Source organism: Saitoella complicata (genome assembly GCF_001661265.1).
Source record: "Saitoella complicata NRRL Y-17804 unplaced genomic scaffold SAICOscaffold_14, whole genome shotgun sequence".
NCBI lineage: Eukaryota > Fungi > Ascomycota > Saitoellomycetes > Saitoellales > Saitoellaceae > Saitoella > Saitoella complicata.
Genome location: NW_017567005.1, coordinates 235,342 through 259,468, shown reverse-complemented (window position 1 = coordinate 259,468; position 24,127 = coordinate 235,342). Strand labels below are relative to the sequence as shown.

Below are 24,127 nucleotides of genomic sequence, written 5' to 3'. Positions count from 1 at the left end.
TTCTATACACTGTATGATACAATATACCATGATACCTTCAGCGTGGTCCAATGCAAGTATGTCATCCAATAAGATGCTGGATATATGCTACATAGACCTATAGCTACTCCCAATTGCAAGCCCAAAAGTGAAAAGGAAACCCTAAACGCCCAAAATGAACCAAACATATGCTCTCGATCGATATCACGTAAATGATTGCCTACCAGAATGCACACCATCCAATATACAACTGACACAGATTCTCCAAGCTCGTAGCCTGCTGAATCAACCTCTCAACCTGTTCCCTGACGTCCAACTCCTGGTTCGGCTTAAAGTCGCGACCAGTCAACTTGTTCGAGACTCTGTTCAGAACACTGACAGCACGTTGGTTGAGAACCTCAGGCTTGTTCTGCTGCTGCGAGACGAGTTCGCTCTCATCTGCCTTACTTCGCCTGGCCGGTGCCCTACTCGGGTCTTCCGGGTTATCCAGCTTTTGTTTCTCGCCGACTTGCGACTCCGGCGGGCTCACGTTCGTCATCAAACGCCAGTTGATAAGCGGATCGTAGACGAAAGCCTCAAGCACAGCCATGAGCGACTCCTTGTTATCACGCAATACGCGCATAACATGCTCACAAGTAATCCTGAAACTACCCTCGATACCACTGACCTCCATCGCGTTAACCAACATACGGGTAAGACGGAACGGAATCTTCTCGGGGAACTTCTCGCGGTGCATGGCGACTTCGAAACAGTCTCCGAAATCGATGTGGATGACTTTGCCGGTGAAGCGGTCGAGCATGAGGTTGGAGGGGTGACGATCACCGAGACCGAGGATGTAGCCGACCATTGACATGACAGCCAAGGAGCGGGTGTAGTTCGTTCGTCTGTCGAGCCATGCCTCGGAGCTTCGGGACTTGAGCCAGAGAACCCTGTATAGATCCTGTCCGGTTGTGTTGTCGAGAGCGTACTCGAAAACCTCAACCTTCTGCATCAACATCAAATTGTCGTAATCCGGCGCCATCTGAAGCATGAGACGGTGTTCGATGTTGAGCAAGATCTTGCGGCTCTCACGGTAATCGCGAATAAGCACGTGCAATGTATCACTGTCAGGCACCCATCCAAGCAGACCGGAGTTAGGCGATAGAGGGATAACGGGGTAACGTTGGATGTTGAGGTGCCTCTTGAACGACTCTGAGTCGATGGACAACAATGTGTTAACAAGTCCGAAGAGCTGCATGACACGTTCGTCCTGACGGATATCTTCATGACCCTTAAGGGCGTATTGGTAATCCTTACCATCGCTCCCCTTCATCGTCAAACGTCGAGGGCGCTGCTTGGACGTAATGACAGTAAATGTCGGTGCGAAGCTGGAAATCTTGACAATTGGTTTCCCACTCTGGTACGTACCAGGAACAGCAAGGTCGAGATCACGAGCAGCAAGCAACTGCGGCGAGACGTATTGGAGCTCCAGAGTAGTAAGTTGAGGAAGCTGCTTCGAGATCTTCCTGAAGACCTGGTAGTAGAGATCCCATGCCTGGTTGAGGTCAGTGGGTTCACCGGATCGCTTGTACTTACTACACCAGTCGCGAGCTTCTTGCAGATCTCGTCCGAAAGCCTGGTGGAAAGAAATCTCACGCAAAGTCTCGGGACCGCGTTCCAGCATCTCGTGCAATGGCTCAAGGGTAGCAAACATTGCCTGGATGTTGTGATCACCGAAGTACAAACGAGATGCTTCCTCAAGACCCTCGTGCCACTGCTCGTGCCAAAGGATGGCAACACGGATGAGTTCTTTACTTACAAGCAACGCCTGCTCGACTAAAATCGCGCTGTGGTTGCGCATGTTGTCCATGATCGCCAAGGCGGCACGCTGACGGGATACACTCTGCGATTTCGATGCGACAGTAACTGGGTACACCAGTGCCTGTGGGTGTGCACGGCCAACGTCGGAAAGAAGCTGGTGAATCAAGCGTCGAACAAGTGGTCCGGTAACGTGAATACGGGCAATCAATTGCGGGATAACCTCCAACCAGGTGTCGATGCGTACGGATGTGAAACCTTCCGTAATGGCATTGTTGATGTCCTGATTGTTGCCGAACTTGAACCACAAGGTGAGGAGACGAAGGGTGTCCTGCAGCGAGTTACCCTTACTCAAGGCAATTGATCTGAAGAAACCGCGCACAGCAGGTATGATGTGAGCGGTGATAATATCGTTCGTGATGGCATTCTCCTTGAGCTCATGGTGGTTGATCACCTCAAAGTTTGCCAAAGCCCACGCGTGCCAAGCCTTGTACCAGTCAGGATCGAAGTGAGTAGCGAGGAGGTATGATCGCAGGATATCAGGAATCGTCTGTTCGTTCCATCTGTCCTGAAGGGCCACTTGCCATTCACCCTGCTTCAAGTAACACCTAGCCAATAGACGAGTGTAGCTCTCGATGTTTTGGCCAGCTTGATCATGAGTTAGAGCCTTAGGGTAAGATTCACTTGCGTTCAAGCCAAGGTCGTGCGACATCTTAGCGGTGAACTCTCTTAGATTGTGCAAAGCCTCACGGCGACCACCGGTAGCCCAAGTGAACTTGAGGTGCGCATATACAACCGACGGAGGGGCCCTGATAGCGGAAGACATATCAGAGATGCTCTCCTCTTCGTCTAACAGAGAGTTCAAAGACTTCTCGGCAAGACCAAGACGACCAGATTTACGGCACAGGTTGGCGAACTTGATCCACATCTCCATGTTTTCCTTTGGAGAGATGACAAGGGCACGGACCTTGAGCATACGTTGCCAAACCTCGACGTTCCGTTGACATCCCTTCAGACGCTTCATCCAAGTCTTCCTCTGGGTTGCTTGCTTCTCAGGCATGTCCCCGTTTTGCTTGTACGAGATTATTTCCTCAAGCTCTGCCAGCATCTGGACGCGCACAGCGACACTGTAAGCACGGTTGTAACTTTCTCCGACAAGAGCAGTGAGCTCAGTGTCGAGAAGGTCCCTAGCCTTAGTGATGTGAAGCGCTGCGTCGGTGAATTGGTTTCTGTGCAGGGAGATGATGGCACGGAAGAATGCACGATCTGGTGATTCATGCTTCATGACGGAGATGTAGTCGTCCATTAACTCCCACTGACCCATACCCCATGCAGCGGCAGCAGCGAGAGGAGCAATAGCACGGCGCATGTCATGTCCGGCATGAATCCACTTGTCTTGTGCGAGTTGGGAAAGGAGGTCCCATTCACCCAATGCATGCAAACATCTCATTTTACCCATGGTAACGTCAAAGGAGTTCTGGTCCTCGCGTCGCTCGTATGCAGACAATGCATCTTCCCAACGCTGAAGTTTTTCGTACCATGTTTCTTTCAGCTCAAGATCGTGGTGGTGTTGTGCGTGGCTCAGAATACCGATAGCTGCATCAGGTTGTTGTAACTGATTGTTGATACTGATGAGGGCTTCGATCGTGTCTGTCGAAGGCTCGGAGATGAACTCTAATTCCTTGTAGTGTAGCGCTTTCGCGAAGGCGTGACATTTCGAGGCGTACAAACCAAGTGTACGAATATCAATAGGCAGAGCCTTGTCATCGTGCTCCATGAACTCGGCCAAGTTGAGCAGAGTTTGTAGGATTTCCGGGGGGATATTAGGGGAGATCAAAGCTGTCTCAATCGCACGAACAAGCTCATCTTGATACTGGTCATACAACTCCGTCCAACAAGATACAAAGGCAGCATTGAAGAGCTCACGCGCCAGTGGATAGTACACACCCGCTAAACCGGCACAAGCTCGCAATGCGTGTGATGGTGATTCCTTCAGTAGCTCAACACTGAGGCGACGGATCCATTCTTGCCAATCGTCTCGGGTTGATCTCTGTGAGGCTTCCCAGGCACTCTTGAGATGCTGTTGGTTAACAGGCAACTTCTTCGCGCTGATATCTGCTGATGACACTTCATCGGTACGAGCGTCACCGTAGCGCTCCTCAGGACTCAAATCCTGTGGCAGGGCATCGCCCTTCAAGAGTTTTGATACCAAGAGCTCGTACGTAGGGTGCTGGATCTTGTTCGTAACGATAACCTTGTTGATCATGGGGATGAAGATAGCGTAATCAAACCCAAGCTGGAATATCATTGCACAAAGGGTGTCCATTGATGCCATCTTGAGTTCGTGGTTGGCAGTGCTCAAAACACGAGATAGGGGGTGAATGATGCGCGAGGCGTGGTCGGAGAAGTTAACCTTGCGAGACAGCTGAGCAACGGTTTGAATGGCTGCCTTGCGAAGTGTAACTGGAGCGTCGACTTTCTCAAACATCTTGACGACCACGGGCAAAATAAGGTGCATGTATTCCTCGATATTTTGACCGAAAACAATGAATGCATGCAGAACTTTCTGTGTAGGTTGGCGACTCGGAGTGACATCCACGTCGAAGATCTGAAGCATCAAGGGCAAGAGAATAGGCAAGTATACCTTGAACTCACCCTCCAATGCCCTCGCAATCGACTCAACCAAAGCAAGAATGGTAATCTGGAGGTTCGAGCTGGGATTCCAGAACTCCTGGATAACCTTGAAAATATCCTCGAGAAAATTTCGGATATGCTGCTTGACAATGGAGACCAGGATACCAAGCTGCTGGAAGTAGAATTCCAGGATGGTCGGCGAGCATGTTCTCATGACATGCAAGAATCCCGGAATAATTTGTGACAGGAAGGGCACGCACTTCAACCCCATGGTCTTGAAGATGTACATGATCGCCTGGATAACAGCGGTATGGTGCGCTCCAAGAGAAGGATCCTTCAGAATATTCATCAATGAACTGATAACCACGGTAGGATAATACTCTTCTGAAGACGGTGTCATACCAACCATCAACAGGCTCACATCAGTAGAGACAGACTTTTGCTCCAACGTATGCTCCTCGGTACCCCGCTCAATGATCTGATGCCTGTAAGGATCCAGTGCACCCAAGATACCCATAAGCTTAACAGTTTCTCGACGGATATCGCTAGATTGCTCAGTCTTCAAGATACCAATCAAGATATTTAGAAGCTGAGGGTATTCGAGGTAAGGATCGATAACATAACCTGACGAACTGGCAAGTTGACCGAGGGCCTTGAGCGCTGCGTCTCTCTTCACCGACGAACTTTGGTCGTGCAGTGTGTCGATAATGAGAGGCATAAGGTCCTTAATATACACCAGCAAGTCCTCGCCTCCGACATTCGCCAACTCACCCAGAGCGGACAACACGCTCGAAGCCACACCCGAACTCGCGTCACGAGCCTTAGGCAAAAGCACCTTCAGCATAGGCTCAACATACGGCTTAATGAGCTTCTGCGACGCCGCGACAAGGAGACTGAGCAACCTGGCAGCCTCTTCCTTGTTACGACTCACGCTGGAGTACTCGAGCTCCGTCAATAACGAAATGAGGGTCTTGCGCAGAGAAGGCATAACGTATGCAGGGTTGTGAAACGTCAAACGACCGATAATTGTAATCGCAAGCTCACGAATGGCAAAGACCTCATCATTCAGCGCAATAAACAACGAACGAACATTCTCTGCCTGTGCGAGATGACGGTCAAACCGCTCGTCCAGGGAGCTGAGCACGATTTGTCGGATAACAGGATCCGGGTCGGCAATTCCTACGGTCAACAACCGTTCCAGCACTTCACCTACCACCTGAATGGCATGGTTACTAGTCTGGTAACAAATCGGATCCCGAACGAATAGTTGACAACAAGTCAACGCAGCAGCCTTCCGCACCTCAGCATTGTCATCCTCGACATACGAGATCGCACAATCCTTCACGAATTCATTCAGGACATGGCCGCTGAAATCGAAAGTGCCAAGAGTGTTCAAAGCGAGCGTGATGAGCTCCCTATCTCTTCCTTCAGAGGCCTGCGATTCACGAATCTCGCGTGCGACGGCAGGAGCGATAACTGTCTGAATATGCGCTGGACTGCCGGGCTGCTTGAATGGCTTACCACTCAGGATCATGCTAAGCATGTTCAACAGCCTTTCCTGAATCGTCGGAAGCAACGGCGGGATGTAATGCGCCAGATCGACAAGAGCTTGTCGTAGAGGCTCACTCAAGCCGCACGCAAACATGAGGTCCAACAGTTCGTGGATGTGCTTCGTGAGTGCTTGTCCGACGGCCGTGGCCAACATACTGATACACTGAAAGATTGGTGCTTCCTGCGTTGCCCTCGTCTTTCCCTTCATCGCCAAACCCTCCTTAATGCTCGCCAAAATCGCATCGAGGTATGGTCCCATACTACTTCCCACAGCGATAGCAACACGACCAACGGCATCGAAAGGCGCCGTCCGGTCCTTTTCCTTTTTCAGGAGTCCTAAGAGGTGAAGCATGCACTTGTGCAGGTAACTCGCCACGAACTCATTAGGGTTGTACGCGGCCAGAGTAGGAATGAGAGAAATGACACTTCGTCTAATGAGTGCGTCTCTGTGGTCCTTGTACCGTAGCACAATTTCACAAACCTCCCGGTAGCGTTCGTGCATGAACATACCTGCACGGAGAAGGAGTTCCCTATATGTCAGAAGCGATGCATGGATGGTATCGGCAGTATTAAGTCGCAAACCGTGCTGCGCTTCTTCGAGGATCTTGGTATACCACTGCAGACGAAGTTGACTTTCACGCTGGTAGATGATCTCCAGACAAGCTGACAGGGCGTCGGCCGCTGAGTCACGGATGATGACTTTCGGATCGCGGAGAGCAACCCAGATCAAGTCGAGGATTTGCGGGACGTAGGAGTAGATGAGCGTAGGCGAGTTGATAGCCAATTCGCGGAGGACGAGAACGGCTGCGTGTCGTCTAGCTTCATGCCTGTCTCCCTGCAGCCATTCCAATGCCTTCTTGACTTCAAATTCCACGAACTCGGCGGTTAGTGTTCCACCTGGTACTGCAAGTCTTCCAAGCGCCTTACTGGCCAGGATCATCGCCTGCGTGTCATTCCCTGGCAAGACGATTCGAAGGTAATTCGCAAACCTCGTAATCTTCGTAGTGTTCTCCTCCCCCTCATAGTCAATAAGTCTGTCAATCGCCAAAATACCTCCAATTTTCTCATTCACATCATTCGAATGGATCAATTCAAAGATCCGGCGGTTAATGTCATTGTTGAACCTTGTGAGCGCTTCTCCGGAAAGTTCGCGAGATGTCGCGGCGACATAGTCTCGTAGTTCTCCGGCTGATCGTTGACGCGCATCCTCGTTCTTGCTCTTGAGGTCGGAGAATAGCTTTGGGAGCAAGACGTCTGGGAGAGGTTGCATGGCGCTCATGATGCGCAAAGGCCGTTCACCATCAATTGATGGCAGGAGTAAAGAGTGGGTTTCTCCGGCTACGCTGCTTGTTCACAGATGTATTGCACGCCTTCTCTTCCTTCAATCCTTCGTCCAGGGTGTATGCGACCTGCTACCTGCTACCTCGACGTTCAGCGGGTCGGGTTCTTGGTGTCGGCACCGCAGTACAGTAGCGTGCTCGGGCCCCCTGGCTGCCCAAGTTGCACAGCGAAATGTAATGTGATTCTGGTCGGAGTTACAACTTTGAAATGTTACTTCCTATGAGTATGGGTATAGTGATCTCTCTTTCGTCTCTGGTATATCACACAACGGTCTTACCGGCGGGTTCCTCTTCAGCGTGTAGTTCCTCCACTGGAAGGCATTCATTAGCAAAGCCAGAACAAGGAAGCCAGTCCAATGATGTACCCTTGTTTCTCTCATCTGTCCAGCACTTCGCTACGAACTATTGACCTTGTGAGATACCCTACATTTAGGAGGGGAGAGCGAGCTTACCTTGGTGTGATTACCCTTTGCGAACATCTCCCCTTTCGCGTTCATGAAGAAAACGCTGGTGAAAGCCAGGGTTTTACCTAGTCTGACAACTTCTCCCTCCTGTGCAGGCCGTTAGTCATCTGAAACGAACGTCGGCACAAACGACCTTGCACACCATTGTAATCGTGTCACCGATGGTTCCACCAGAGCTGATATATGTGATGTTGATATCCGTGCTGACACCCGTGGTCCACAAGCCCCGAGTCGCCACAGCTAAAGTACCTCCAAGATCTACCATCGTTGCGATTGTGCCACCGTGGAGTGTGTTGTAGCGCTTAAGGGGTTGTTAGTGATCGATTCACCTTGAGCCGGGAATCATCAATGGACGCACATTTACGTGATGCTTCTCTATCTGCATTTGACACTTGAGCTTTCCTGGTGTTGCGCTGATGATGGACATCTTCGCCAAGGTCAGCAATCGATGCTCGGTGTATTGCAATGCGGATTGCCGGATAAAGACTCACGTTTGCCAACACCTTCGCGTCAAGACCGCCATGGTCAATGAAGGAGCGCCAAACGGCCTTGGTGAAGTCCAAACATTTAGCAGATGCCATCGTGTCGTTTCGTCAACGGATCGAGTCGAAAAGGGTCGAGGATCAGTTGGTAGCCGTTTTGTTCACTTTAGAGTTCGGAGTTCGGAGCGCGGGGAAGCACCGGCATGCTCCGCTGCAGCCCGTTCGTACGTCAAAATGCGACCCAACAACAAGACGCTCACAGCTAGGCCTGGATGGCAAGCACGTCCACAGACTTCAAGACCAGCATCGTATGGCTCTGCTCCCGCCATTGTTCTGGATATATGCTGACTGCCTTGGTGGCAGAATGACTACCTGGAAGGTCTGCCTGCGCCGGTGTTCTCCCGGTTATATCAGAAACCCGCAACATGTCTCGCCATATTCCGTCTCCTACCAAGCCTTGCAAAGCAGTTCGTCATGAGCACACTCTACAATGATGCACCAGTAGAAGCCGCAAGTTTTGATGCTTGGGTGGAACCAGGAAGCAAGGGACGGCAGAACAGTGCGATGGACAAGCTGAAAAGGATGCAGATATACAAGGAGTATAAAGGAGAAGTAACAATGAACCCAGCATTTCGAACAAACTTCCGCATTGCATTGACTGGAGGAGGTGACCACAAGTCGTTTGGAGTACCATGCAGCACAGCTGACAAGAATGCGGTGACGGTTGGCTTTCTTGATAGCCATGCGACAGAGCAGTGGGAGATGATTTTGCACTTCATGGTCAACACTCTTATGGATAGAATGCCTGGAGATGGTGTGGTACGCCTACTGCAGAAAAGTGGGCTGATGGAAGGGAATCCACAGAGGAGAGAGACGATGAGTATCACAAATGCGGGTTTCCAGTTCCTGTTACAGGACGTGAATGCGCAGATATGGGCGCTGTTACTGCAGTATTTGACTGTTGCAGAGGAGTTGGAGATGGATCCGGTTGAGGTGCTGCATTTCCTCTTTATGCTTGGATCACTGGAGCTTGGTCAAGACTATTCAACGGATTTTCTGACTCCGACACAAAGAATCATGCTGGAGGATCTCCGAGATTATGGTGTTGTCTACCAACGAAAGAGCACATCTCGGAGATTCTATCCGACTCGGTTAGCAACAACTCTGACAGCACATGCCGGTCAATGGAAACGTCCCGCCGCAGGCCTCCAAGGGGCGCTATCAGCAAAACTGGATCCAGGTTCCCAGAGCGGATTCATTGTACTGGAGACAAACTACAAGGTATACGCGTATACAAACTCGCCGCTCCAGATCGCTGTCCTTCGCCTTTTTGCAAGCCTGAAAGCACGCTTTCCTAACATGGTCACGGGTATTATCACACGAGAATCTGTCCTTGAGGCTTTAAAGAATGGGATTAATGCGGACCAAATCATTCAGTATCTAACTACACACGCGCATTCTCAGATGAGAAGACAACAACCTCTAATACCACCTACTGTTGTTGACCAGATTCGATTATGGGAGCTGGACAAGAACCGTATACGAGCAAATGAAGGGTGGTTGTGGCATGACTTTGCTTCAACAAATGATTATGAGTTCGTGCTTAAGTACGCGAAGGATCTGGGTGTTGTGCTATGGGAAAATGCCACAAAACGTTCATTCTATGTGTCAGATGCTGGAAACGCAAGTATAAAGGCGTTCATCTCGCGAAATCGGAAAAAGGATTGAGGTACCAGAGATCGTTGCTACGTATAGAGAAATCCTGAACCTAGATGCCTTCTATTCTACTACGCCATGCGCTCGGCCTTTAACTGCTCAACTACCTTCTTGCTCATTTCGTACACAAATGCTCCCAGATGCTCCACACCCTCCATCTCCACTGCGCTTGCCTCAGCACCGACCTCGCGCTTCGTAGGGTACATCTCTCCAGTAACAAGCTGGAGCTTAGTTGGCCGCGCCAGCAGCAGATCAGTCGTGGGCTTGATATCACGGCATAACTGGAAGAGTTCCTGACGACCCAGTACATACAGGCCCAGCCTTGCGGATGACATTACTGCAGTCATACGGCGAGCATCGCGAAGCATGTCGACTTCCTTGGTGCGCACGGAAGAGAAGATGACATAGTCGTTGTGTTCTCCGTGGAGTTCATCAATCGTTGCTACTCTAGCGGGTACACCGTATAGTGGATTCCTAGTGCAACGCTGATCGAGGACGCCGTTGATAAGTGCCTGCTGCCCGGTATACGCAGACAAGATGGTGATCTTCTGCGCTGGGTATCCAAGCAGACGCATATATTGGAAGATAGCGACTGCATATTCGGCTTCTCCAAGGTTTTGGAAGGAGCCGGGAGTTGATTCGACCTCGCCTTCTTCCTTGTAGTCTGCAACATGGACAAGCTGATAGTCGTAGCGGAAACCGGCATTTGCTGTAGAAAATTCGGGTGATTCTTTGATGGTCGAACTGTCCTCAATGCCATGGTATCTCCAAGAAAACAATTCTGGGAACCTTGTACGACTCTGCTTGTCCAGGTGTACCACGGGAACACCAAGTCTCATCAGGCGGCTGAAGAGACTTTGGTTGAAGTTCACCTGGGTAGGAAGATCTTGCACGACAGACACGGCACGTTTGTCGTCTCCGAGCAAGATCAATCTCTTAATTTGATTGACACCGTTGCTCTGAGACTGCAGGGCGAGCGTACTAAACGCTTCCAGTTCTGACATGTAGGCACAGTCTGGGATGATGACACTGTCATAACGGAAGCCCATTTCAATGAACTCCTTGCATTTGGTAATAGCCTGCTCTGAAGTCAGAGCTATGATGCGGGCTTCCTTGGTCAAAAGGTAATCCAATTTGTCCTTCCGCCTCTTCAAAAGTTCAAGTGGCCTAAGGCCTCCAAGCTCTTCGAAGAGGTTCTGCATGTGCTTGTAGCAATCCTCAGCGACCGAAATATTCTCCTTAATGGACGCATCAGAGAACAACGGCTGAGGAGCATATGCGAAGAATGCATGGAAGGGAAACGCTGCTGATACGGCTGCTGCATCACTGGCGGCCGAAATCTGGTTCTTGAATTTTCGCCAAGCGGGTTTGACGTAAACATCGGCAAAGTAACTGGCTGTTTCGCAGGAATTTCCGTGCGCTCCCGGAGCGTTCATTGCGTACGCAAGACGTTGAACTTCTGAAAGCAACTGCATCCGTCTTTCGGCGAGGTACTCCACCCGCCCAACCTTGCCTGGCGCCACATCCGCATCGTCACTGTCAAATCGGAGCAGATGGCGGTTGGCGATATCCAGGGCAGCCAGGTTCTCAAAGATACGGTTAAGCACCCCCTTGTTCTTGGCGACTATCACCGTGCGTTCTTGAGGGAAAGCCTGATAGATGTTGCTGGCAACTTGCGCTGCGACATGAGCATCACCTGTGCCGGGTGGGCAGCTGACAACCGTCAGGCCCGGATTCGTACCCGAGGTGATCGCTTCGACTTGAGCTGGCGAGTGTTGTCTGCTGTTGAAACGACGCTGCTCGGTAGGAAAGGGACCGCGACTCTCCAGTTTGTACGACTCAACCTCAATGGTTGCCTCAGTTGCCTCCGCCTGTCCTTCAGCTTCAGCACGGGAACGCTTCTTAGAAGTCTTCGTAACAGCTGGAGACGGAAGCTTCTCACGAATGATGTACGGTCTTGAAGCTCCCTCTTCTGTACCCGCAGCAGGTATAACCTTCTTGCCCTGGAATGACTCCACGATGTGATTCCAGTCTAGGAAAGTGTCATGAACGTTCAATGCTTCTGGTCGCCCGTCAAGATTTCTGTAGTGAGCGCTGTTCGGGTCACCGTAGCCAAGGAACACATTCGCAAGCCAGTCCGGAATGGGGTCCTCCCCTTGTATCAGAGCCTTGATATTCTCCAGTACTGGCTTGAAGGTGCTCGAGGATGTTTTTCCACGAACAACAACATTGATTGCATCGTACACAGCCTCATCACCATCGTCGTGATCATGTTTGAACTGTTTCGTATCTAGAAGCAAGCGGATCGAAGGTTTTTGAACGCCAGATTCACGGATGGGTCGGCCCTGTTGGTCGGTGATTTCCATCACCTCCGCAGTTCGCACATACTGCACAGAAGGATCTCGGCCTTTCCGGCCGCTCTTTACAACGAGAAGAAAGACCAGGCCTCCTACCTGCAATGATTCCCAGCCATCACGAGCGGCGTCCGACATCCGCCCAAGATCGATACGGATCTCAGCCTTGACAGAGGACGGCGCATCTTCGCCAACAGCCGGAGGGACTACCTCAAGAATCGCGGGCTTAGCAATGGGAGTTGCCCATTTCGATGAGCCGTTGAACTTCACTTCAGCACCGTGACCATATGGCTCCAGTCGGCGAACAGCGGCGTCGATGTGTTTGCGGAAACCGAGCATTCCCTCAGCGCGAGAAAGCCGGAAGCACCGCCATAAGAAATCTTTGATAGTAAGATATTGTAGTCCAAGGCGCGGAAGAGAAACACTGCGCATCTCGTCCTGCACAATATCATGATCGAACAAGGATTTCTCCGTCGGCATGACTGGCATATCCATAACCCGCTCTTCCAAGCTCTTCCGCATCTTGTACTGGTTCACCAATACCTCCATCAGAAACTTACGGTCGACGTTGATTTTTACATTTGCCGGGTACTGTGTCCGGAAACCTAATGATGAGCAGAGTTCAACGGTATCGTCGTGACTCAAACCCTCGAAGTGCTCGAGGATCTCGGACTCCGTATTTAGCGCTCCAAAGTTCGCAAGTGAAAGCAGTTTCAGCGACTCCGGATACTTCTGAAACGCTACACGCTGAAGAGCCTGAAGCTTACCGTGACGCAAAGACTCCTGCTCTTGTGCTGTTAGGGCAATGCCGGTATTGTCATCAATTGGAAAGTGCACATAGTAATCAAGCAGAGATATCAGATCCTTGCTCAGCCCACCAGATTTGTAGTGTGGAGATGTTTTGATGGCTACAAGCAGGTGGACATCGGCCAAGACCACATTAAGGTAACGTCGTGTTGGTAAGACGGATGCCAGCTCCACCAGGAACTCCACAAAGCGCTCGCAGTACAGGGCGACATCTGTCTCCGCGTCCCCCTGCTGCAGTAGCTGCAAGAACTCAAATAATACGCTGATCAACCAGCTTCTCTCAAAATGCAACTGCGCCTTTCCTGCCACATCTGCAGAATCAAGTTTCTTCTTCGCTGTTCTCCATGCCTTGGCATGCTGTGGGTATTTTGCGAAGTGTGCGTCTCGTTTCTCTGACGATGATAGGAGTTGCAGGACAGATACCGACACAAGTGGTGCGCATGACTTGCGGATAGTAGCGTTGTCGAGAGATCTGAAGGCAGCAATCACGAACGTCAACAACCAGTACCGACTCTTGAAGTCGCTTGAAGTTGGCATCATTAACGAGGTGACTCGTCTGAAGAAGATGCTGAACTGATCCGCATCCTCAAGGATCTGCTTCCACACATCCAGGCATTCGGTAGCTCTGATCGCTATCAGTGCTGCAGTGACAATAGCATGCTTGTCAGATGCATCATCGCTGAAGTTCGGCCACAAGAACTTCTCCAGACAAGACAGTTGGTCGAGGATATAGAAGGACTTGGGCGCAAACGCTGTTGCAGTCAGTTCCGAGTAGATTTCTTCGACGGCCGCAGCATTGAACTTGCGACTCTTCGAGGTGTTCCAGGTCCTCGAGGCGATCTGGGCGAATACACTGCCGGTAACCTCGTCAATTGTCGGCCTTGCTGCGGACTGGGCCATAACCGGACTGTATGCCAATGGCCGATCGCTTGTTGGAACGGATGAATGCTGAACTCCGTCGCACCTTCCTTCACGTATTCCCCGGGGTCGCGTCGCTGCCCTGAGCTCATGCAACGTTTCGACATCGTCACGTGAAGCACATACACCACCAAGACAGACGGACTTGCGATTTGCGATTGGAGCTGAAGGAATGGCCTTGAGATATCAGCAAGCTTTTGACAGCCTGGTGATCTCCATTGCCGGCCGCGCTCAGCCGGAACGACAGCCGTTGACGGTAGCCGACATCGGAAGCGACATTGATGCCTGGAAGGAAGCGATTGCAGCGAAGGATAACAGGGCTGTGATAAGCACGGTTGCAAGCTTCGCTATCTATTCAGCTGTCGCGCAAGTCGACAATATCGATGCCGCGCTCGGTGCTATATACACTATTCTGGACATCACGTTGGTGTGCTCAGAGAAAGACCTCTGCGGCAGGGATACAGCTTTCGGCCTGATTGAGGAGCTGGTGGATTCTCAAACGATCGAAGGATGTTCGAAGATCTTTGATTATCTGGAGTCGCGGAAGGAGCGGTTGGCAAAGGACCTGACTGGTAACAGAGGAGCTGGCATGATCCTGCTTCGATTCAGCAACGAGCTCCTGCGTCGGCTCTCGAAAGCAGAGGATACCGTTTTCTGTGGTCGTGTTACTATCTTTCTGGCAAGAGTATTCCCGCTGGTGGATCGAAGTGGTGTGAACTTGCGTGGAGACTACAATGTCGGCAATGTCACGCTCATTGACAACGACAACGAACGTGAGGCAGCCATGAACATTGATGATGCGAAGCCGGATGTGCCAGCCGTGGAGGATGGGTCTGAAGAAGAACGAAAAGTGCTTGGTATGTATTGTTTATCCTAATCGTGATTCCGTTCTAACGAGGTTGTCCAGACGAGTTTTATCCCATCTTCTGGTCTCTACAAGAACGATTCTCCAACCCCCCATCGTTATACAAGAGTGAGGACCTTGCTGCATTCGAAGTGTCTCTAGGAAGAACACTCGCGAAACTACGGGAGATCGAGGATGCACAGCGCAAGCTCAGGGGAGACACCGGGACGAAGAGTGACAGGAAGGATTCTGGTTCTTCAGAGCGCAGTGAAGGAGGCATGTTCAATCCGAAGTTCTTGAGCAGTCGAAAGTTGTTGAAACTGGAGGTAAGTCAAGACTACCGAGACCTCGAAGCTTTTGAAACTCATATGCTTTACCCAGCTGGAAGATTCCTCGTTCAGACGGCATATCCTCGTACAGACCCTGATACTCCTCGACCACTTCCTCAGTCTCTCACCAGAAGCCAAAGCGAAACTGACGGCTCTGAAGACCCCGAACAAGTCAGTTCTTCCGACCTTTACTCCATCGGAAGAGGAACTGGCATGGATGAAGGACATGCGTAAAGAAGCCGCAGATATTATCAAAAGATCATCTCCAAATGGCGAAGGATTTCTGGCTGATTTGGAGGGCATCATGGACCGCGACAAGAATTGGCTCAATTGGAAGCTTGACAGCTGTTATGCTTTTGGCGAATCCCCTATACCTTCGGAAACCATCGCAGATGCTTCAACTAAGCTCAAGAAATCTACTGAGGGGTTGCGGCCGTATATGCATTCCCTGGGCACTCCGACACTTACGAAGCTGTGGAAGACTGGTAGTGGCTTCACCCTCGAAGACCTCAGCCAACCCAAGAGACATACAGTCCCAGAAGCCGAATCATTCATCAAGGGCATCGAGATGGACAAGTTCGAGTCGGAGATGGCGACGCAGGATGAGGAGAAGATGCAGTTATTGGAAGCAAAGGCAAGTAAGAACTGGAGAGCGCTGCGTATCGCGGCAAAGACAAAGTTGCAGTATTTCGATAAGATTGGGGAGGGGAATGTTGAGATGATTGAGGAGGCGATAAAAAAGCAAGCTGAGCTTGATGAGCCTGCTAAGGATGGAGGAGCAGGAGAAGAAGCTAAGAAAAAGGTTGAGGACGAGAAGGCTGATACAGCTATGTTGGAAGTCAAGGCGGAGGTTATCGCGGGAGAAAACACTTCGACTGAGTCTGCCACGAGTGTTGTGCAGTCATTATCCGAAAAACCGGACGCTCAAGCGATGGGAGGAGTGGAGAGCGACGTGCACGGGGTGAAGCGGAGTTTGGACGAAAATCAGGACGACGAGACGCACAAGAAAGCGAAGATGGAGATTGATTAGATATTGGCCATCGGATCTTCATATACGTATACATTGACCACTGGCGATGTATGTTCGCACCATGCCTGTACTGCTGGTTGCAAAATGCTTGACGCGGCGCATTTTACCGCCTATCTGCGCGGGGATAGTTTCATGAACCCCCCCATCTTCATAGACAAGGCTTGGGAGGGCGATTTCAGGGGAGACATTGATAGATCAGACTCTAAGGAATCGATAGATGTCCTCAAAACGCGTGTAGTACAGTCTCTCATAGAGTTGTGACATTAAGAAAGGTTTCGGCATAGGTGCATGATGTTGCATGAGCATGCATGAAAGCAACGAAAACACTCTCTGGACCCACAAACCTCAAAAACTGTTAGAATCAAAGAAACCACACGTAGAGCTTGCTCATCCAAGCTCCCTCTATCTCATGGAACCCGGAGCTGCATCCTTAGTGGCTTCCAGGGTCCGTTTCTTTCTTAAACCTGAAATCACCTTTTCAGCATGAAGCGACTGAGGGAGGCCTTATGGCCCAAAACCGGTGGCACCACGTGATTGCTAAGGATAGGTATGATCAGTTTGAACCCTTACTCGACCTCCGAGGCCTTTATCTATGTTGTTTTAGGGGTTTTTGTCATATGGAGTTTGCGATTCGCGCGCACATGGGAAAGTTACGACAAGCATTTTGCAACCAGCTGTATCGTGTGCAGCCCATGCACCCCACACTCGGTTCGTTGACTTTTCGTCGGTACTCCTACACCTCGCTCACACGCAGCGAAATGGCGAAGAAGCAACCTGACGCTGTCAAATACAAAGGTGGGAAGTCGTTACATCGTCTATCGGGCCTTCAGCTAACCTCACGAAGGCTATGTTCCTGCGGAAGGAGCGAAGATAGACCGAGTCAAGGCCACGGTCGATCCAAAGGAATTCCACAAGCGGTACATCGCTAAGAGACAGCCGGTAATCATCGAGGGTCTTATTCAGGATGAAGACTTCAAGGCGGCGAAATGGGTGCGTCTCCTTGGAGCAGTACTGTGGTTTGCAGGGACTGACGCATAATACAGACGGATCTCGGTTACCTCAAGGAGACCGCCGGCTCGGCTTCCGTAAAGATCGAACCTATTGATCCGGATGTCAAAACTTTCGGAACCGCTGCGGAGAAGCTAAAGATGCCATTCTCCGAGTTCATCGACAAACTTACCAGCACACCGGACAAATACTACCTCACCACACAGTACGATGAAGATGGTGAACCGAGTGTGCTCCCACCTCCGATGGATCACCTCGCTACAGACTTTCCTTTGCATCCCAAGATCACCGGCAACCTTGTCCTGCAGCAGACGAATCTATGGATCGGGAACTCATCAGAGGGGACGTCGTCCGGGTTGCACCATGACTTTCACGACAACATCTACTGTCTCTTGAGAGGGAAGAAGCGCTTCGTGCTCTACCCGCCATCAGCCCACCCTTCTATGTACACCTACGGAGAGCTGGATACCGTACATCAGAATGGGTTGATCTCTTACACAAACCGACCATCACGAGCTGACGGATTGACGGAGAGGGAGGCAGCGCAGGAGAAGGTGGACGCGCTGGAAGAGCGTTGGCATAAGCTCGAAGAAGGTGCAGATGAAGAAGCTATTGCGGCGGCTGAAGAGGCTTTTGAGGATGCAATGGGTGAGCTTGCTATGTTGGGTGATGAAGATGATGAAGAGGATCTGGAACTTGGTGACGGCGGTGATGACTTTGAGGAGAGCGAGAGTGATGGTGACTGGGAAACACTGGGATCAAAGGCGGCAAAGCCCAACGATGTTCATGAAGAAGAATCTTCCGATGAGGAGGACGGTCCTACGTTTGGCGAGTTCAATGGCGACGATGACCATGATAGTGAAGAAGAGGAAGGCCTTGGATTCGATATACCGGAAGACGAGGATCCGGTGTCGTTCTCTACCATCCCAGTGTCGTATCTCCATAATCATCTGGATCTTCCGACGATCTCGAAGGCTCCCAAGGGCAATGTGAAAGATTTTCCGCTACTTAAGACGGCAAATGCTCTGGTTGGGCATTTGGAGGAGGGCGAGATGCTCTACCTCCCGGCGAGTTGGTTCCATGAGGTCACTAGTTCTTCGTCGAAGAACGGGACTGTTCATATGGCTTTTAACTACTGGTAGGATCCCGTTTTCGTTACTTGTGTTCATCTGTGTGCTAACCGATATTGTCAGGTTTCATCCCCCAGACGGCAGCGAATTCAAGCATCCCTACAACGACCGCTCAATATGGGAGCGAAAGTTGAGAGCTGTTGAGCAAAAGGCAGCGGACATTAAAGCTCGGGTAGCGGGAAAAAAGAGAAAGAAGGAAAAGGCAAAGGCAAAGCGGAAGCGGAAGCAGGAGCGGGATGCACCATTGAAGGATCAGAAGCGTGCAAAATTGGACGGCAAGAAGACGAAACGAAATCAGGCATGATGAAACGAAGGATGAAGTAGGAGGTGGAAATACAGGATCCGGAAATCCAACCTCGGCAGGCTTGATCTTGTTTGCGGGTGCGTGTAGGCGGCTGCCTGGTTGGCTACATGCGGCTGCGGGGACGTCGTTCGGGTCGCTCACGACCGAAAGCGCGGAGATTCGTATCCCACAGCTGATCATTGTGAATAGAGACTCTGCCTTCCGCAATACTCTTCTCTTTTTAAATAAATATGATCAATCGGCTACGGGGATCTTCAAACTTCCCTTAAAGTCGATGGCGTACATGTCTTGCCTGGACGGTTGAGTTTCGCCGGGGGTTGCAGCAATGATACACACCCATGCCAGTCCAACAGCGAGGGCCCGAGCGCACTCTCCTCCCAGCCCGTTACAAATAAGGAGGTCAACCAATGCCGTCCTCAACACTGATCTGCTCGTGCTGTAAAGGCAAGACAGCTTTCGTCTTCCATATACCTTCATAGGTTGTCTATCTCGTTGCTGGCATACACTCTGGACGATATTGGCGAACTGGGAAAATCGAAGGTATTTGACGATGAGCCTTATCTCCCCGCTCCATAACTAAATCTTGGCCAGCTGCTCTTCAGGCCCGTCCTCTGAATTACGGATATTTGTTCTGTTCATCCTCAGGTTAGGATGTCCTCCTCAGGAGTGACCTTCGGTACAGAACGATACGGACCGTCATCCCCTGACACGCCCTTCGGGTCACCCCAGCGAGGGAGGCAACTCGACGTCAAGCCCCATACTATTCGGATCCCGCCCGCCGTCCACGAGTTTGAAAGCCCTACCTACCAAAACGTCCCTCAACCCTGGGTCTCTCCCAGCCAACTGACCATTCGGATCAGTGGCTCGTCGCCTTACTCTGGGAACGACGTGGACGACTACGCCTCTGACGGAGAATCCTCTGGAATCCAAATGTCACATCACATGAACTCGTCTCACGGGAATGACACGGGCGACCGAAGCTCAGACGACACAGACGAGGGTGAATACCCGGACTACCCGGACGTCGTTATTCCTGATGATGGAGATGATGACGAGGAATACGACGGTTCGCAAGCTGCCAAGCGGAAAGTCGTTGATGGAGTTCACGATGTCCTTAGACGTGCCCGTTCGGCGGCCAACGCAAAGAAGAAGCAAAAGAGACACCGTCTATCGCATGCTGAAACGCGTTTCTTGTTGAGCGAGTTCGCCAGCGATCCGAGACCGACTGCAGAGCGTCGCGAAGAGCTGGCCAAGTGTGTGGCGGGGATGAATGCGAGGAAGATCCAAGTGTGGTTCCAGAACAGGAGGGCGAAGCTCAAGCGCATCTCTCCTGAGGACGCCAATCGTATTTCACAATCGAGGGCTATTCCCATGCTCAATATGAACCGATCTCCGAATCTGAGCGTTCCTTCGTCCAGCAATGAACCTCATGGTCGACGCCGGTCGCCTCAGATTCCCGAAGATGTCTTCAGGCCGACTCGGGAAGTCCCCCAGCCTGAGTTCGTTTTGCCCTTGGGTCCTGCAAGTCAAAGTCAACAAAGTCAGAGGGATCCTCAAAGATGGTCCAGGCCGTATCCTCATCGTCCACCCGTTTCATCCATGTCCTCGCCTTCCTTGATGCAAAATCACCATTCTTCTGCACCTTCATCGTACTCCTCTGGTCAGGATACCCCTATGAGTCAGACATCGGCGTTCTATGATGGGCCTGGGTATCATGGTGGTGAATCTTCTTCGCCTGTCCGGCGTGCTCCGTGCGGATACTCACCCCACACGTCGTATTCGCCGGATATTCCGCGCTCCTGGTCTGAGCGATCTTGGTCTGAGCCCAGTCCGTACATGCAGTCGAACCACTCGTTTGAGGGTCCATCCACACCAATTGGATATCATCAGCACTCTCCCTATATGCAACAGCAACACTCGACTGGACCACCATCGGCTACTTGGACAGCAAGCGGCCATGCGCCATTGGCTCCTCTCCATACCTCCACTTTGAAACAGGAACATCAGGAGGTTCGTTACCCGCAGCATCCTCCGTCGCAGTCGGTGTATCAGGAGGCTCCTACGTCATCTTCGGGGTTGGGAATTTCTTTCGAGCGGAACCATACCCTTCCACACCCTCTCCCGCCCGTGCAAGAAACCCCGCATTACGTGAACCCAGGTCGATACGGACCTTGTGATAGCAACACGGAGCCGATGCGCTCCTTGCCGGTTCTGGGTCATAAGAGACACAGGAGTAACAGCTTCTCCGAAGGTGTCTACCATTGATTAACGATGTAAGGCTTGAACCGTGAGATTGGACGATGCAATGATTGTGATGGCTTATAGACATTCTGAGCTACCCATGCTCGTGGAGTTTTCGGACGTTTTGAACATGCTCTTTGGACACATTTCTGATTTAGTGGAGTTTAATTCGATTCTTCTATTCGCTTCATAATCAAGTTTCTTGGTTTTCATTGCTCTTTGGTGTTACCGTATCGTCCTTATCGAGTCCTATGTATGACGTTTCGCAGTCTGCAGGGTCTGGCACCGCACAACTCCTCCCCGAAAGAACAAAAGTCCTGATCAACATTCTTCCTCGTACCAGCAGCACCATCTGGAGCCATTGCCATGTCGTCAGGATTAGACAGTGAGCGTCTTGTCCCTTTCTTTGTGCGTCGTTTGTTAACTCTGTCCAGAATCACTCTTCCAGCTCAAGGTGCTTCTGATCCATCTATCCTCCTCGCATCACTGACCGACAATAATCTTCACAGTTCACAGCAAAGCAACTCAACAAACAGGCCCTGAAGGCTACTAAAGACGAAAAGTCGGAGAAGGCGAAGGTTAAAAAGGTTCGTCACAATGAGGTCTTGGCATGGTGTGCGCAATATATCTGACTTCGTCCTACAGGCCATCCAGGCAGGCAATCATGATATCGCACGAATTTACGCTTCAAATGCTGTACGAAAGCAACAAGAGAGCTTGAATCTGCTGCGGCTTGCGTCACGGATTGATGCGGTGGCAAGTAGGGTACAGACAGCTGTTACAATGAGAAACGTACGTCTTAATTGTAGGATACCATAAGACCAAGCTAACAGCTATGCTAGGTCACTGGAAACATGGCCGGGGTGGTCAAGGGAATGGATCGTGCGATGGAATCGATGAACTTGGAGAAGGTGAGTCCGGATTCAGGCACTTATCGATACATCTGGCTAACTCCTCCTCTTCAGATCTCAATGGTCATGGAAAAATTCGAATCTCAATTGGAAGACCTTGATGTTCAATCTTCCTATCTCGAGAATGCTATGGGTTCAACTACGGCGACTGCAACGCCACAGGAAGGTGTGGACCTGTTGATGCAGCAGGTGGCGGATGAAGCGGGGTTGGAATTGAACCAGGAGTTGGATGGAGCTGCGCCGGTGAAGACGAAGATCGCAGTGAAGCCGGACGTGGAGGATGATTTAGGGGAGAGGTTGAGGGCGTTGCGTGGGTGAGTGTGTACGGTACGATATCTGAGGCATCGGCGGTGAATTAGGAGTGGCGGATTGGCTACTGGCTACTGAACATGATACTTTTGAAACATCTGTTGTAATTGTAATTTTGTACAATGTCCAAACGACACGCCGGTCAACTGCAGTCTGAGGTGGTATACGACATGAACGTGCATGTTCGGCCAACCTTAAGTTAACAGCAGCACGCAACTCAAATAACAGCGATCGTCCAGTCCAGCACTTGACCATGCCACCAGCCCGCTCAGCACCACTCCCCGCTGCAAAGGTAAGAGATCCGATCATGTTGGAGGAACAGTATCCTGAAACGCTCAGTAGACAGAAGCAGCAAAGGCAGCTGCCAAAGCATTCTACTGCGAGCTATGTGACAAAGGCTACTCAAGGTATGCATGTTAACCTCTTCTCATAGTGATGTCGCTAATCAAGGGACAGAATATCCGAATACGAAGCACATCTATCATCCTACGACCACGGACACCGCGCACGCTTCCGAGAAATGCGAGCGCTACAAAAAGATCCAAATGATATTGCGAGACGGAGAGAGAGGGAACAGAGAGAATCGGGAATGCGGGTCATCTCGGAGGATGCACCATCGGCCGCGGGTATGGCCAAGAAGGCTGGAGGGTTTAAGAAGGCGTTTGGGGCGCCGGCTGAGAGCGGGAGCTCGTCAGGTTTCAAGCCCGTGTTTCGGCCTTCAAGACCGGAATCGTCATCAAGTTCGACAGACGGTCGATTCCAGGTCAAACCCGTGGATGAGGACGAGACTGATGATGAAGGTGTGGACACGAGGGAGTATGATCCCGAATACCCGACATCCCCTTGACGAAGAACAGAGTTGTGCGATACCATTAAACAATATACCAAATGTTACCCAGATGAAACAGACTGACTCCCCGAAAGACTTCCTTTACCCGCCCATATCCCCAAAAAGACATCCACGACATCACGCCTCGATCTTCTCTTGCACGATCTCCTCCATATGTGCCTGCATCTCTTGGACGGGAATCTGAAGCGATGTCTGTACGGCTTGATCGAGTTCTTCAAATGCTTTACGCATGCGTTGGGTCGTTTCAGTGATCCCTGTTTGTTGCTTGTCGACTTCTGTGGCTAGGTTGTCATTCGATGCTTGTATTCTTGCAAGTTTGGCTTTGAGGAAGGCTAGTTCTTGTTTCTTGACGGGTAGTACATGTGCTCGGAGGATGTTGTCAGGTGGTAGGGATGTGGGTCTGTGAATGCGGTCAGCTTTTGTCGGAGTCAAGGGGGTGTATGCTACACACAGTACAGACTCTGCGTCACCGGAGGTTTTCCTCTCTTTTGCTTTCTCGATGAACTTATCAAGGTCATTGAGCTTCTGAGCAGTCCCTCGCTCCTTCAGGATCTCCTCAAACTCGCGCTCGACTTGTGATCGCAGAAAAGTTGTTACTTGGCCGTGTGCGCTCCGGAGTTGCTCAGGGCCTTCCATGGCCAGTGTTGGGAAGCATTGGGCCATTCTTTCATAGCTGGCGGCCCTTCTGTCAGTATGTATGCCCGTAGAACACGTCTGACTTCGACAAACCTGCATGTTTTGACGGTCTGTGTCAGACATCGATCGAGTACTTGACGCAGACGTTGAACGCGAGGCCCTTCGACCAAAGCAATGGTGCTCTCAGCAGCAGCACTGGATGGTTGTTCTGCCATTGGATTGGGAGTGTATGCTGTCGTCTTCCCGGGCGTGTTGTTTGTTGTGCGGCAAGTCTCTGCAGGCACTCCTAGCAACGGCGACCGCGGCTATGACAGCATTTACGATCGGGGGGCAACTAGTGCTCAGCAGGAATAAGCTTGCACGCTCCAAATGGGAAGCGAAACGAGAGAAAGCGCCGCTTATGTCAGGCAGTATACCTTCCTTCATTCTTTCATGCCAAGGTCAATCGCCAATTCTCCATCTCGCCACACCTTAATTGGGATTGCCCATAAGA

General features: G+C 51.0%; 8 protein-coding genes across 8 annotated transcripts; 5 read left to right on the top strand and 3 right to left on the bottom strand.

The window, feature by feature from the left end:
• Positions 1-199: 199 nt before the first annotated feature.
• Positions 200-8,346, bottom strand: SAICODRAFT_25841 (FAT-domain-containing protein; the record flags this gene model as incomplete). Its single annotated transcript, XM_019166889.1, has 7 exons — positions 200-7,299; positions 7,378-7,452; positions 7,580-7,703; positions 7,754-7,852; positions 7,908-8,066; positions 8,124-8,192; positions 8,257-8,346. The coding sequence occupies 7 exons, from the start codon at positions 8,344-8,346 to the stop codon at positions 200-202; spliced, it is 7,716 nt and encodes a 2,571-aa protein (XP_019023660.1).
• Positions 8,347-8,519: 173 nt separating this feature from the next.
• Positions 8,520-9,975, top strand: SAICODRAFT_7971 (RNA polymerase II transcription factor B subunit 2; the record flags this gene model as incomplete). Its single annotated transcript, XM_019171166.1, has 2 exons — positions 8,520-8,555; positions 8,611-9,975. 2 exons carry the CDS (start codon positions 8,520-8,522, stop codon positions 9,973-9,975), a joined length of 1,401 nt encoding a protein of 466 aa, XP_019023659.1.
• A 59-nt stretch (positions 9,976-10,034) lies between these two features.
• Positions 10,035-14,024, bottom strand: SAICODRAFT_57839 (uncharacterized protein; the record flags this gene model as incomplete). Its single annotated transcript, XM_019169564.1, has 1 exon — positions 10,035-14,024. One exon carries the CDS (start codon positions 14,022-14,024, stop codon positions 10,035-10,037), a length of 3,990 nt encoding a protein of 1,329 aa, XP_019023658.1.
• A 139-nt stretch (positions 14,025-14,163) lies between these two features.
• On the top strand, positions 14,164-16,314 carry SAICODRAFT_93464 (uncharacterized protein). Its single transcript, XM_019171877.1, has 3 exons — positions 14,164-14,899; positions 14,950-15,212; positions 15,268-16,314. The coding sequence occupies exons 1-3, from the start codon at positions 14,215-14,217 to the stop codon at positions 16,243-16,245; spliced, it is 1,926 nt and encodes a 641-aa protein (XP_019023657.1). The 5' UTR covers positions 14,164-14,214; the 3' UTR covers positions 16,246-16,314.
• A 689-nt stretch (positions 16,315-17,003) lies between these two features.
• Positions 17,004-18,687, top strand: SAICODRAFT_7968 (Clavaminate synthase-like protein; the record flags this gene model as incomplete). The annotated part of the gene is made up of 4 exons (XM_019171164.1): positions 17,004-17,040; positions 17,090-17,235; positions 17,289-18,391; positions 18,447-18,687. 4 exons carry the CDS (start codon positions 17,004-17,006, stop codon positions 18,685-18,687), a joined length of 1,527 nt encoding a protein of 508 aa, XP_019023656.1.
• Positions 18,688-18,996: 309 nt separating this feature from the next.
• Positions 18,997-21,092, top strand: SAICODRAFT_66149 (homeobox-domain-containing protein). The gene is made up of 2 exons (XM_019170199.1): positions 18,997-19,227; positions 19,279-21,092. The coding sequence occupies exon 2, from the start codon at positions 19,339-19,341 to the stop codon at positions 20,950-20,952; it is 1,614 nt and encodes a 537-aa protein (XP_019023655.1). The 5' UTR covers positions 18,997-19,227; positions 19,279-19,338; the 3' UTR covers positions 20,953-21,092.
• A 155-nt stretch (positions 21,093-21,247) lies between these two features.
• On the top strand, positions 21,248-23,099 carry SAICODRAFT_71726 (uncharacterized protein). The gene is made up of 8 exons (XM_019170704.1): positions 21,248-21,336; positions 21,438-21,515; positions 21,574-21,720; positions 21,771-21,839; positions 21,894-22,153; positions 22,377-22,440; positions 22,491-22,555; positions 22,605-23,099. Exons 1-8 carry the CDS (start codon positions 21,295-21,297, stop codon positions 22,993-22,995), a joined length of 1,116 nt encoding a protein of 371 aa, XP_019023654.1. The 5' UTR covers positions 21,248-21,294; the 3' UTR covers positions 22,996-23,099.
• SAICODRAFT_19718 (Nnf1-domain-containing protein) lies at positions 23,096-23,896 on the bottom strand. Its single transcript, XM_019166150.1, has 3 exons — positions 23,728-23,896; positions 23,450-23,671; positions 23,096-23,398 (listed from the first exon to the last, which is right to left on the bottom strand). Exons 1-3 carry the CDS (start codon positions 23,847-23,849, stop codon positions 23,116-23,118), a joined length of 627 nt encoding a protein of 208 aa, XP_019023653.1. The 5' UTR covers positions 23,850-23,896; the 3' UTR covers positions 23,096-23,115.
• Positions 23,897-24,127: the final 231 nt, after the last annotated feature.